Source organism: Puma concolor, chromosome A1, assembly GCF_028749965.1.
Source record: "Puma concolor isolate L17-30 chromosome A1, mPumCon1.1.hap2, whole genome shotgun sequence".
Lineage (NCBI taxonomy): Eukaryota > Metazoa > Chordata > Mammalia > Carnivora > Felidae > Puma > Puma concolor.
The window spans coordinates 143028895-143044180 of NC_141667.1; the positions used below are offsets into that span (position 1 = coordinate 143028895).

At 39.2% G+C, this 15286-nt stretch overlaps 1 protein-coding gene across 2 annotated transcripts in view; it reads right to left on the reverse strand.

Annotated features, from left to right (window-relative positions):
• Positions 1–15286, reverse strand: part of HSD17B4 (hydroxysteroid 17-beta dehydrogenase 4) — an 89517-nt gene that overhangs the window by 14726 nt on the left and 59505 nt on the right. For both annotated transcript variants that reach the window (XM_086705691.1, XM_086705698.1), the window contains exons 18-22: positions 10337–10406; positions 8885–8991; positions 7701–7787; positions 3109–3195; positions 1756–1894 (exon numbers count right to left, since the gene is read on the reverse strand). In XM_086705691.1, the coding sequence (XP_086561817.1) occupies positions 1756–1894; positions 3109–3195; positions 7701–7787; positions 8885–8991; positions 10337–10406 (490 nt within the window). The remainder of the gene's footprint in view (positions 1–1755; positions 1895–3108; positions 3196–7700; positions 7788–8884; positions 8992–10336; positions 10407–15286) is intronic.

Consider the following 15286-nt stretch of genomic DNA (forward strand, 5'->3'; position numbering starts at 1 on the left):
CAAGACGCGAACGAGGCTGGGACAGCTAAGAGCAATTTAAAATACTAAGATGTTTAAGAAAAAATCTTTAAAACCGCTTGTGCAAAAAAAAAAAAAAATAAATAAGGACTCCCTAAATCAAGGCATTCAACCATCCATTTCGTGGCATTAAGCGCCAAGATGAAGACGACAGATGCCAACACGGAATCATTTTCTAAGATACCATAAGCCCAGAGGCCTAGACAGCTTCTACTGCCGCCAGCGACGGTGACATAGTCAGTGACACAGAGACTGGGAAAGCAACAACCAGAAGTGGAAACAGTTACAACACAGCTGAGAATCAGGTCCAATAATAGGTGGCCGACCAAAGGGAACAGTGAACCCTTTCAGGGAAAGCTTTACTAAGGACTGCTCAAGATGAGAAGGCAAGCAAAAAGCTACTGGGCATCAATAGTAAGTAGTTATTAACAGGATTCCAATATTCCCATTTTTCCACCAGTGGGACTGTCAGGAAAAACCCTTCTCCTGAGTTAATTAAAGGTCATGTGTAAAGGGAAGCACATTTGCTAACACTGTCTACGAGGAAAGTACCAACAAGACAAGGGGCAAATCTGAGTTACTAACACTAGTTTGCCGAGAGTGAAGCTCTTGTCTACATTACACATCCCTGCAGGGTTCGAGGGTGCCAACTTTGGGACCCATGGTTCCAGCACCTTCTCTCACTATTTACAGATCTCATTCCTCTCCTCTACCAGTATCTTCAAAGATCCTGTGCTGTAATTCAACTTCTAACAGACGTTCCTCCCTAGGGAAAAAGCTGAATTCCATCATGGAAAGATAGACAATGGGAAGGGTGTGATAACACCTGCACACACAGTGTTGATCTACGAAGTTATTTAGACAAAAATTAGACACTTTGAAATTTGGGGGACTAAATACCTATCACATGTTTGCCTTCCTTTATCCCCCCAGTGCCCTTCTGAATTAACTTCCTAGAAGCCCAGTGAGTCCCAGAAGAACAAACATCAAAATGTTAACTGAGGGTGGTGGCACTATATACATCCTTATATTCTTCTTTATGCCTTTATAGATCAAACTATATGTCATAAACATACACTGCTTAAAAGGAACAACAGTTGCTACATTACAAAGAAGGTTGTTAATATTGATCCAAAATCAGTTTAACAAAACTTCTAAACGTTCTTCTAGGAATACATAACAGGAGACTATTTCAAAAAGTTTCAGTTGCTTTAGAGATATATTTTAATTTTCTGCTCTAAGTGAGCATTTATAGCGATGTTTAGTTGTAGGGAAGAATAAAACAAACTGATTTTCAAGGCACTCACAAAGTCAGTCCTAAACAGCAATCTGAGAATTAAGGTGAAATCCAAATTAGTAATGTTTTGGGATGAGGAAAACAGTTTTAAACGTGTCAAAATATAAAGACTTAAAAATATTTCATTTGACCTATAAATCTGCTTTCTGTTGAAGGGGAATTTAAAGACAAAAGAAGCACATAGCTAACAAGACTGTTTAAAAGTACTAATTTCAGTTATATACAATGAAATCTTTAAAAACAGATTATTTTCATTTTCACGGATTCTTTACACCTCTGAAAAACACACATGGGTTCAGCGCCCTAAAACGTGTTATGTCCCATGAAAAGGTAGGGTTCACTTACCTTCAAAGACACAGGCTCTAATTATAACAAGGACACTTTACCTCTATGTACTAAGAGTTACCTTAGAACAGGATAAGGTCAGGGATAGGACTTACTCCACTTGGCTGCAGTGTTTCCATCTTTAGTGATGTGCCACTCAAATACAGCATCCACTTTCTTCACCACCTCACGCCCGATATCCCCAAGGCGGCGACCTATTTCCTCAAACACCAGGGTACTCTGAAGCTCCTCACGCTGGCAAAAGGAGAAAATTTAATTTTAAAAGTTTGTAAAATGACACAAGGGGAGAAATGATTACAAAACGTATGTGCAATAAAGTGATTTTTTTTTAATCTGCATGAAAATAAGGCAAATTAGTTTTTTGCACACCAGCCTTCTTTTACTCTTTCCTTACATTCATTCATGTCACCCAGGACCTCAGTCCTCTTAATGAGGATTTTACTTTTATCAGAATTCAGAAGTAGTATTTGAAAAGCACACTCAACAACCTACGTCCTAACTAACTTCAGTAGGAAGACACTGGACAAATCAGTCTAACCTCTGCAGTCTCATCCCTTGCTTTGTAAAATGAGATTAAGTTATATGAAGCCTGATTTTCCTTGGAGCTTTAACACTTCTAAAGTTTTTGATCTTAGATTCTTCTTAAGGGATTTTAATCTTCAGTCATTTATGGGATGACACAGCTCATAAGAGACAATTAAAGATCCTGTGTCTGAGAACCTCAGATTACAAAGTTAATACTTTGAAGGCCAAGAATAGAAACATTTGCATTAAAAGCCTCAGCACGTTAACCGAGTAACACAAATATTTTAATAAATAATACATGCTATTGTTTTCATACTTGCATACAAAGCTTTACACAGATCTTTAAATCAAGAAGAGGTACAGGATATTTAACTTTTTCATGTGCTTTTCCCCAAAATATTGTTAGCTTAAAATTTCCAACGAAAAAAGTGATTCAGGGGCGCCTGGGTGGCTCAGTCGGTTAAGCGGCCGACTTCGGCTCAGGTCATGATCTCGCGGTCCGTGAGTTCGAGCCCCGTGTCGGGCTCTGGGCTGATGGCTCAGAGCCTGGAGCCTGCTTCCGATTCTGTGTCTCCCTCTCTCTCTGCCCCTCCCCCGTTCATGCTCTGTCTCTCTGTCTCAAAAATAAATAAACATAAAAAAAAAAGTTTTTTTAAAAAAGAAACAACTGATTCAGTTACTCTAAAACTAAAATATTAAGTATTTTCTCTTGAAAGCCACCCCAGCGTCTCCCTTTACAAAGTTTTAAAAATTTCAAAGTTGTCAAAGTATTCCTTTTACTTTCACAGTTTTGAATTATTATCCTTCAAGAATAAGAATCTTTCAGAGCTCTTAATTTTCTAAAGCAGCCTGAACACTAGAAGTAATGTTAACTGAAATGCATAACTCAGGAAATGACTGGGATACCAGTTTCTACGACCTACCGCAGAGGATGTCTTAGCTGAAATACCAGATGCTGGCACAAGATCCACATACGCATTTGAAATGACGATGTCTCCGGTTTCATGAATCTTAACAAAGAGAAGAGGGAAAAACACCAGTTCACTCTGATGATTCCAATGAAAACACAGTATTGCCATAAAACAGTATGAAGTCATTCAAAATTACAGTTTTTCCTCATAAGAAGAAGAAAATAATAATCTAAATTAAATAAAGTTTATAAATTAAATATCAAGATGAATAAACATGAAGTCTTACTGTTTTACTACAACTGTTATTAACCCTAACTGGAGTCAACTGATGCCCTTTTAAAAAATACCTATGACCAAGGTCCCATCTCCAAACTTCTAATTTAAATAGTCTGGGGTGGACCCTTGGCATTCGTATTTGGAGATTAAAAAAAAAAAAAAAATTTATGTTTATTTATTTTTGAGAGAGAGACAGAGCACGAACGAGGGAGGGGCAGAGAGTGAGGGAGGCACAGAATCTGAAGCAGGCTCCAGGCTCAGAGCTGTCAGTACAGAGACTGGGGTGGGGGGGGTGGTGCTCAAACTCACAAACCATGAGATTGTGACCTGAGCCTAAGTCAGACACTCCGCCTACTGAACCAACCAGGCGCCCCGACTGCATTGGTCTTTTTAAAGTAATAATCCAAATTCTTTCAAATACGAAGTACACATAGCATAAACAAAATGCTTAAATATACTTTCATCAAAATATTCATTTGAGGAATTCAAATTCTAATTCCTAATACTTCATCTAAAATTATTCCAATAGCTACTCTTTCATAAAATTGTGATATTGCTACAAATATACAGGATAATGTCTAAAAATTAAGGTGGCATTAATGTTGACTTTTAACACTTTAAGAAGATCATTCTTGGGGCACCTGGGTGGCTTAGTCGACTCAGGTCATGATCTCACGGTTTGTGAGTTTGAGCCCCCTGCTTGTGCACTGTATCTCTCCCAAAATAATAAATAAATAAATAAATAAATAAATAAATAAATAAATAAATAAAACATTAAAAAAAGAAAAGAGCACACTCCTTTGACTACTTGCCATCGTACTTGAGAAAAAAGATTTTCAAACAATTTGTTCATTTTGTTCTAATTATATACAGTGCAAAACATGGAAAGAGACAATTTATGAACAAAATATACTTTAGTAAATTACTTTCTTGTGACCAAGGCAAGCATGTCATTTTGGAATATTAGTTTAAAATGTTTCTTAGGGGCGCCTGGGTGGCGCAGTCGGTTGAGCGTCCGACTTCAGCCAGGTCACGATCTCGCGGTCCGTGAGTTCGAGCCCCGCGTCAGGCTCTGGGCTGATGGCTCAGAGCCTGGAGCCTGTTTCCGATTCTGTGTCTCCCTCTCTCTCTGCCCCTCCCCCGTTCATGCTCTGTCTCTCTCTGTCCCAAAAATAAATAAACGTTGAAAAATAAAATAAAATAAAATAAAACAAAATAAAATAAAATGTTTCTTAAAATACAACATGAAGGAAGGAAGGAAGGAAGGGAGGGAGGGAGGGAGGGAGGGAGGGGAGGAGGGAAGGTGGGAAGGAAGGGAGGAGGGAAGTAGGAAGGAAAGGGGGAGGGAGAGGATGGAAGGGAAGGAAGGAAGGAAGGGAAGGATGGAGGGAGGGGAGGAGGAAGGAAGGAAGGGAGGGAGGGAGAAAGGATCCTATATATAACTAATAGGAAAGAGTATCTCTAATCACTGGGGGGGAAAGAGCAAATATAGTGAAAAGATAAGAAGATATGCTTAGGTTTTATCAAAATGGCAAGAAGGTATTATATTCAGACATTAAATTATTTCTCAGCCCTTTCAGTTGTATCCATGGAAATTATTTCTGTGCTGTTCATTACTAGAACTGGAGAAAACAGAAACCTGTAATATAGTCATGGACCTTAACACTTTCAGATTTCATCATCTTACTCAAAAAATAAAACTTAATCAAAATAATGAGAAAACAGGAAGGCTCCAGAATATGTGGCACAAACATTAACCATAGGAGGACTTGAGAGAAAGGCAATATGTGAGTTTGTGTGGGCAGAAAAAGAGGAGTGAGCAGTAAGGAGCTGCTGCCTCCAAGAGCAAGGTAAGAGCGTGAAAAGAAACTGGAAAGACAAAAGGCCACAGGAAATGAAGCGTGTACACAAAAAAGGAGGCAAGTGATAGTGCAAGCTACAGGAATTAATGAGGAGTAGGGCAACCACATAAAGAAGAGTTCCACAAAGTTATTCATTTATGAAAGAAATTGTGATATAGTAAGAAGAGCGAGGGCCCTGGGATGTAGGCTTTGAGCAAGAGGACCTGGGTTTGTACCCCGGCTCCACCACCTTCCGTGGGACCAGGAGCTGGTATTTAAGAGACCCAAACCCAGGGCGCCTGGGTGGCTCAGTCAGGTGAGTGTCCAACTTCAGCTCAGGTCATGATCTCATGGTTCATTGGTTCGAGCCCCACGTCACGCTCTGTGCTAACAGCATGGAGCCTGCTTCGGATCCTCTGTCTCCCTCTCTCTCTGCCCCTCTCCTGCTCGTGCTGTCTCTCAAAACTGAATAAATGTTAAAAAAATAATAATAATAAAAAAAAGGAGACCTGAACCCAGATTTTCTTTCATCAAATACAGAGTTCTTAGGTATATTAGAGATAATGGTACAGCCTGCTCAGAGATGTTTAATAGCTACTATTATTATTCATGATGGTGCCTACACTGCCCAACACAAACCATCTGTGCGGTACAAAATGATCAGGCCAAAAAGTACCAGCTTGGTCAACCATATTAACAAAAATTAGCTTTAAAAATCTCACATATAAAGGAATGATCGCATGTCCTTTTAGTATTTTACCGGAACACTGCTAACAGCCTCACCCAAACATTACTTAACTCTTTAGGGATACATACTTATTTTGTGGCTTGTTTACTATTCATTAGGCTCAAATTCTGTGACATAAGGTGTTAATTTGTGGATTTTTAAAATTTAAATCCAAGTTAGTTAACATATAGTGTAATAATGCTTTCAGGAGTAGAACTTAGTGATTCCTTTCTTACATAGAACACCCAGTACTCATCACAAGTGTCTGCCTTAATGCCCAGCACTCATTTGGCCCATCCCCCCACCCCTCCCCACCTCAGTTTGTTCTCTGTATTTAAGAGTCTCTTATGGTTTGTCTCCCTCTCTGTTTTTATCTTATTTTTCCTTCCCTTCCCCTTTGTTCATCTGTTGTGTTTTTTAAATTTTACATATGAGTGAAATCATATGGTATTTGTCTTTCTCTGACTGGCTTATTTCGCTTAGCATAATACCCTCTAGTTCCATCCACAATTTGTGGATTTCTGTATGATTGAGATATCCAGTAGAAAACATACCCATAAGGGTATGGTTTTACTGTCCTGTACAACATTAACTAGTTTTGTCTCTGATTCAGCAAAATTATTTAGAGTGGGTCCTGTTGGGCCATATATTGTTACTCCAATTCTCTTTTGGACCACTTTTATCATCTTGCCGGCTCCCTCATTAAGCAATTAGATTTGTCATATTTTCATTTAAAAAAAGAATCTTTTTTAATGTTTATTTTTGCAAGAGAAACAGAACATGAGTGGAAGAGGGGCAGAGAGAGAGGGAAACACAGAATCCACAACAGGCTCCAAGCTCCAAGCTATCAGCACAGAACTTGACACAGGGCTTAAACTCATAAAGCGTGAAATCATGACCTGAGCCAAAGTTGGATGCTTAACCAACTGAGCCACCCAGGTGGCCCTCATTGATGCAATTTAAAAAAAAAAAAACTTTTTTATTATGTTTATTTATTTTGAGAGAGAGAGAGAGAGACAGAGTGCGAGCAGGGAAGGGGCAGAGAGAGAGAGGGAGACAGAATCCAAAGCAGGCTCCAGGCTTCAAGCTGTCAGCACAGAGTCCAACGCGGGGCTCAAACCCACAAACCGTGAGATCATGACCTGACCTGAAGTCGGACACTTAACAGACTGAGCCACCCAGGCACCCATCATATTTTCATTTTATACCTGCGGAAGAGTGATGCCTTTAATATTCTGAAGATTACATTTTGACAAGTTGATTGGCTGAGTCAAAAAGGCTGGGTTTTCAGAACAGCTGTGCCTCTTGTACAAAGGCAGGCACCAATTCAGTAAAAAATAAAAAAAACAAGGGACATAGACACCTTTTCAATTAAAAGTTACCACTGATTAGGGACACCTGGGTGACTCAGTTGGTTAAGCATCCAACTCTTGATTTCAGCTCGGGTCATGATCTCACAGTCACCAACATCAAGCCCTATGTCAGGCTCCATACTGAGCGTGGAACCTGCTTGGGATTCTCTCTCTTCACCCCCCCCCCCCTTTCTGCCCCTCTCCTGCTAACATGCACGCACAGGGGACCATTCTCTCTCTCTCTCTCTCAAAATAAATTTTTTTTTGAAGTTACCATTAATTAAAAAGAAACTCTCTAGATTTTCTATCATACCCATAGCACTAACCAAAATAACACTGTAAGACAGAATACAATTACAGGGTGTGGTGAACCAGATAACAAAGCCCCTCTGACTACATTACTCATACCTTGGTTTGGAAATGAATTCTATTTCCTTCTTTCCACATCTCAGTTTTTATAGTCTGTCCTGGATATACTGGTTTTGAAAAACGAACCTTTAAAAGAAAGGAGTTTGGGGGTTAACAATGTTTTAAAATGAAACCTTTCTACTCGAGGGGAAAGAAATTCCAAGGAAGGTGGGAGAACAAAAAAGGAAGAAAACAGGTTTAAATATATTTAAATTCTTAAAAGGACAAAAACAGTAGTAAGAAAAAATTACAGCAACGATATAGTTCTTATAAGCTCATTCTTTATCTTTCAAAGCACAGAATCCATGAATAGTGTTTAATCTTGAGAAACAGAGACATCATTGTGTTAAGGACAGTGATACAGGTCGTCCCAGAACAACTTCATCAATGCAGGTGAAAGTAGTACTAAGTATATCCAGGGACTAAGATTTGGGGTGGCATCTAGAACAAAATAATCCCACTTCTGATTTCATAATTTTCTATGCCATGTTATTTGCTCTGTGTATGTTTAGCTAATAAGAGTAGCTACAGTAATATGAAAAGCATGAAAATAATCTGTGTTATTAAAGGCAACACATCAGAAAATGCAATTTCACTGCTGCAAAGAACACAACTGATAAAAGCTTTTGGAGCCATTTGACACTGTCTTAAACCATTTGTTAGTGTCTGTCTTTAGACTTAACTTCTGCAAAGATGCTGTGTAGAGACAGGGTTTTTTTGTAATTTATAATAGATGAAAACGTGAAACCAACTTAAAAGTACAAAAACTAAAATCAATATGCAGCCGTCATGTTGACATAGGTATACGTTAATGAGTTCAAATGCAGCCACTTAACATTTTTTAAATTAAGACAAATTACAAAATAGTCAAGAAAAAACATGTTTAAGGTAAACCTCAAGTTTTTATTAATGCGTATATACTGACATATGCATGTATGCTCCTAATTAATGAAACAATCAAATTAATCTGTGGAAATTATAATTGTATATGATATCTTTCATGGTTCATGCGTAAGAGGTATTTATAGCTACAATAAGAACACGGGCTGATTGCCAAGTCAATGAAATAATAAAAATGTGTATTGCTTCAGTACAGTACCTATTTCAAATGAAGTCACTAAAACTCCTTTTCTAAAAATAAAAAAGGGAACTAATGTTCAAATTATGCAATAATACACGTATACCTTAATTGCCTTGAATCTTGACGCATCATTATCTGCAAACTTCTGTAATACATGCCTGGCAGAAAATCCAAATGTACATAATCCATGTAATATGGGCTTGTCAAAACCTAAAAAAAAAAAAAGAGAGAAGAGAGAGAGACTTTAGTTAGTTAGATATAGGTATATTTCCTACTTAAAAGCCAAGGGCCCCTGAGTGGTTCAGTGAGTTAAGCAACCGACTCTTTGTTTTAGCTCACATGATCTCACCATTTCATGGGTTCAAGCCCCACATCAGACACTGCACTAGCAGCTGGCTTGGGATTCTCTCTCTCCCTCTCTCTCTGCTCCTTCCCCACTCACACTGTCTCTCTCTCTCAAGATAATAAAAACTTTAAAAAAAAATTTATTCATATATATATATATGTATATATATGTATATATATGCGCACCAAGGATAATTTATTCAGGATTTCAAAAACACATCTTCAAATGGCACTATGATGGGGCATCTGCATGGCTCAGTTGGTTAAGCCTCTGACTTGAGCTCAGGTCATGATCTGATGGTTCGTGAGTTCCAGCCCTGCGGCAGGCTCTGTGTTGACAGATTGGAGCCTGGAGCTTGCTTCAGGTTCTGTGTGTCCCTCTCTCTCTGTCCCTCCCCTGCTTGTGCTCTGTCTCTTTCTCTCTCAAAAATAAATAAATATTAAAACTTCAAAAAACAAAAAAACAAAAAAAAACAGCATTAGGATGAATTAATACCATCTATTTTAAGAAACATGGAAAATATTTTATAAATAATACTTCCAGGGAGAAAACTATGAAACAAACAGAAGAATCAAGAAAGGAATGTGAGAGATGTGGGAACACAAAGAATTGTTTTGTTTGGCTGTGGTCCTGACGATGAAATCACTCCTGCTGATTTCAATATCCAGGTATGCAGATGATCCTTTCCTAGCCTTTCAGTTCTTCCTCTCTCCTCCAATGTCCTTTGCCCAGCAGGATAACTCCGACACCCACCTACATGATAAGATCCTAACCCTGCACTAGGAGCTGCCTTCCTCCACAATCTGAATTATGAATTCCAAGCACACCACCTCCTGAACACTACTTCCTACTTTCTCTACCCTTAGCATAAATGTATTAGGAGAAGGCTATTTTTTAAATACAACTGGGATGCCTGGGTGGCTCAGTTGGTTAAGGGTCCAACTTCGGCTCAGGTCACGATGGCATGGTTCGTGAGTTCGAGCTCTGCGTCAGGCTCTGTGCTAACAGACTGATCGGAGTCTTGAGCCTGCTTCAGATTCTGTGTCTCCCTCTGTCTTTGCCCCACCCCCACCTCCCTAAAAAATAAACATTAAAAAAAAATTTTTTTAAATACTACTCAAACTACCTGTCTTAAGTAGCAATGTCCCTAAGTGTTATTTAGATAACGGAACTACTAGTTTTCATTGGTACACATTATGAGCAACTCACCAGCGAAACTAGAGAAGTTAGGATCAATGTGTAAGGGATTCCAGTCGCCACTGAGGCGGTACAAAGCAGCCTGCAGAGAAAGAATTATAAAAATAACTAGCACTCAGTGCTTTCTGAAAATACATTAAAAGAAAAACAGGAAATATGTTCAATTTTTGTATAAGAAATATATAATATACCCAATTGAAGCTCTACTTAGAAAATAACCATCTCTAACACAGATGAACTGTAAATCAAGTGCTTTTTATAACACTTGCCACTGGAATCAGCTGGGGAGGAGGGGACCTGTCGGGTAATGGGAAGGGGCCAAGAACTACACCTGGGTAAAACCATGGTTAACTCTGCCTGAGGAGCAAGTCACAGAAAGGAATCCATCAATCTACTCTCATTACAACACAATGAAAGGGTGGGCGCCTGGGTGGCTCAGTCAGTTAAGTGTCCGACTTTGGCTCAGGCTACTCTCATTACAACACAATGAAAGGGTGGGCGCCTGGGTGGCTCAGTCAGTTAAGTGTCCGACTTTGGCTCAGGTCATGATGTGATGGTTCACAAGTTCACACCCCGCATCAGGCTCTGTGCTGACAGCTTGGAGCCTGGAGCGCATTTCAGATTGTGTCTCCCTCTCTCTGCCTCTCCCCTGCTCGCACTCTGTCTCAAATATAAATAAACATTAAAAAAAACACACACACATACACACAGTGAAGATAAGGTAGATGTTTACAGCCTCTGCTAACCAAGCATAATTTAGGCCAGTTAATGGGGTGCTTTCAGTTGAAGCCTGTAGACTACCACAAACTTCCATCCTCCTGGTACCCTAAGTCCTGAGCACTAGCTCTCCTGCAACAAAATAGACTGACAGGTTGCCATGAAGATTAAATTTCTGCTTGGCCCAGACCTTCATATCACTTCTTCACTTAGATGAGGCAGGATGAGCAGAAAGATACAGATAACAATAGAAAAAAAGTTACCAGAGCTCCCAGCATTTAACTTGTTTACTGTTCAAACTAGAAAGTACTTTTCAGAAGGGGAGAGATTCACAAAATAGCAGACAGTAGGCATTTAATATATCTGTATTTAATTTTGATCCTCTTGTACTGCCTCAATACTTCTCCCTGTTCTCATAGATTGCAATGTTAGACTTTCCAAGACTACCTAAATGTTGCATAAAGACTAATCATGTCAGGGGCACCTGGGTGGCTCAGTGGGTTGGGCGGCTGACTTCAGCTCAGGTCATGATCTCATGGCTTGGGAGTTTGAGCCCCAAGTCAGGCTCTGTGCTGACAGCTCAGAGCCTGGAGCCCGCTTAGGATTCTGTGTCTCCCTCTCTCTCTGCCCCTCCCCTGCTCACACTCTGTATCTCTCTCTCTCAAAAATAAATAAAATTTTTTTTTTAATTAAAAAAAAAAAAAGACTAATCATTTCAGCATATCTGACTTTCTTAATTACTGGGTTTTTTAATTATTGATTATTCTTTTTAAATAGATTTTATTAATAGAAAACAACATTTTCTATAATGCATAGGAAAATGTCATTTCTTTTTTAATATGCTTTGTACAATTTTAATAAGCTCTTTCTCTTCTCCATCACCCCATATAATAGTTGTATCAATTATTCATTTTCTCAATTGCCGAATATTATTCCCTTTCTACTACCTTCTAAGAATAACTAAATCAGATCAACAATTATCTTACAGCGGTGACTTACAAGATTCCACATAATATGTTGGAGGATTAAATGACAATATTTGAAAAGCTCTTTACAAACAATGAAAATACTAGGCAAATATACATCACTATGTTGCATACAAATGAAAACAAAGATACATTTCAGAGTCTGAAAGGCAAACTGTCCAACACATGATAGACCATGGGCTTTGACACCAGCTCTGCCTTTAATGGCCGAGTTTCCTTTATCACCCCGAGCTTCAATCTGCTCACCTGATAAACCTTTCAGAAAGCATAACCCATGATAAATATTAATACCTCAATAAATGTGAGCTATTGTTATTATTTTAAAAGGTATTAGCAACAGTATGTCAACGGAAAGAAAGCCGACCTCAAAGTAGGTAGGTAAATAAACGCTTTATTCGTTGACTTACTGAGGATGCCAGCCTGGGAAAGTCTTTCCATTTGCCCAGAAGAACTGCTCTGCTCTGCAGCGCATCAGCCACAGGGGAAGGGGGAAGGTGTGCTTGCAAGCAGTTCTCCAAATGCTTGCGCATCCCAAGGTATATATGTGCTATGAATGTCAAAACTAAGGTTTTCTGATTTCCACAGAGACACAAGAAAGACCCTTAGGTCATCTTAATACATTAGGTTTCAGGGCGCCTGGGTGGCTCAATCAATTAAGTGACCGACTCCTGATTTCGGCTCAGGTCATGATCTTGCAGTTTTTGAGTTCGAGCCCTGCTGGGTGTGGAGCCCGCTTTGTCTCCCTCTCTCTCTGGCCCTCCCCTGCTCGCTCTGTCCCTCTCTCAAAATAAGTAAATAAACTTAAAAAAAAATATATCAGGTTTCTATATATCTGATTGTTTAAAAATATTGCTTCCATGTCTCTGTTTAACCGGTTCTCCAGTTCTTGCTGGTTTTGATTTCTCCTTGAGGTCACTTGAGACAGTTCCAGGAGGCTAATGTCAGTCACCTACTGCAGTTGTAGTGCACAAAAGTAGGACAGTCAAATTTTAAGATTAGTACCAGTATTCTTATCCCACAGAGATCATTCCTATAAATGGAAAAAAAAAAAACAAAAAAACAAAAAAAAAAAAAACAAAAACCAATTCTCCTAAAGAAATCTTCTTAAAGGAATATGAGAATTTTCATATTCTTTCCTTTTTTCTTTAATGTTTATTTATTTTTGAGAAAGAGAGAGAGAGAGCGTGAGTGGGGTAGGGGCAGAGAGAGGGGAAGACACAGAATTTGAAGCAGGCTCCAGGCTCCAAGCTGTCAGCACAGAGCCTGATGCGGGGCTTGAACTCATGAACCACGAGATCATGGCCTGAGTTGAAGTGAGACACTTAACCGACTGAGCCATCCAGGCGCCCTGAGAATTTTCATATTCTTTCAATGATAGCATTGCTTCCTACAGATGGCAGAGAAAGCAAAGACAAAAAAAGAGCCATCATGAGACATGACTAAAGTCAAGTAATTGGAGGTTCGATGAAATTCAATCATAAAGCAAAATAACCATTCTCCAAATAATAAGGAACACTGTGTTCAAGGCTTACTTTCTGAATATCTTGAGGGACATTCATATTTTAAGTTTCAGAAGGAGAGTTAAAAGCTTCTTTTGTTACATCTCTGCCTCGATAGAAAAGTCATTAAAGCTTGCAAACACGTATACACAGAACTTAGAAAATCAGCTATAAATTACCTTGCCCGTGTATTACATGTCAGTGGGAGTATCTTCTACATATGAGTAAATTAGTCCTTAATTTTATTTTTAAAAGTTGTATCTTTGGGGCGCCTGGGTGGCGCAGTCGGTTAAGCCTCCGACTTCAGCCAGGTCACGATCTCGCGGTCCGTGAGTTCGAGCCCCGCGTCAGGCTCTGGGCTGATGGCTCGGAGCCTGGAGCCTGTTTCCGATGCTGTGTCTCCCTCTCTCTCTGCCCCTCCCCCATTCATGCTCTGTTTCTCTGTCCCAAAAATAAATAAAAAAAAACGTTGAAAAAAAAAATTTATAAAAAAAAAAAAAGTTGTATCTTTGGGGCGCCTGGGTGGCGCAGTCGGTTAAGCCTCCGACTTCAGCCAGGTCACGATCTCGCGGTCCGTGAGTTCGAGCCCCGCGTCGGGCTCTGGGCTGATGGCTCAGAGCCTGAAGCCTGTTTCAGATTCTGTGTCTCCCTCTCTCTGCCCCTCCCCCGTTCATGCTCTGTCTCTCTCTGTCCCAAAAAAAAAAAAAAAGTTGTATCTTTAAGTTAAACTAAATGCTAAATAAAAGAAATCAGGAACTTGTGCTTCCCAAATCCTCACATGCTCCAAAAAAAGGTTACAATCAACAAAAGGAATAAAATGACACAGATCCCAAGCCTACAGTGTAACCAAAAGACAGAGAATACTGCCCACTTCAAATTGCTATAAACACAAAAATGAACACCGATCTCCCGCACCCTCTCCAAGCTACTGTAGAGTGGTGGGGGTAGAGAGGGGAGCGCGGAAACAGCGCATGGAAGAGAGAGGAAGAAAAGAAAAGTCACTTCTAGAAAGACCACCTTAAGAGAAAAAAGTACTGAGAAGAATCCTCGAAGATAAGAGCACTGACTACAAAGAGAAGAATTAAGAATGTATCAGCCTCCAAGTCGCAGTCCAGACTGGCCACATTTCTAAGGGAGAAGAGGGTTAAAAAAAAACAATGTCCCTTTTGAAGACTGGATAATGTAGGAAAAAAGAAGAGAGGAAATTTAAGATAAAGAGAACTAAAAAAATGTTTTGAATAAAACAGCTCCCGACAACGTCCCACTCCAAAAAAGCCATCTCTAAAAAAAAATGCACTTTGCCACACTGACAGAAGAGGGCAATCTTGAATTTCATAATGAGAGAATTGTGTAAACTATCACAAACTACCAATCTTCCTCTCAAACTGCATACATTTAAGTAATCTCCATCTATATGAAGCTACTCTAAGACTAAAAGAGGAAACAAGAACCAAAACATTACCATAAATGAAATCTCCCCAAACAACCAACTACCAAACAGAACAAAACTGTAACACAACATTCAAGCATTTGGGGATACGAAAGAAACACCATGAATTTAAAATTCAAAAACTAAGAACAACATCAACAGACAACAAACATGAAGGAATGAAATAAGATATAATTAAACTCTAGAAAGAAAAGGAAGGGGGGGAAATCCTATCGGAAATGAAGACTAAATTATAAGATGCCTTGAGGAAAACATATTCAAATAAAAATTTAATAAGGGTCACAGAAGAAAAGGAGAGAAAAAAAAACAA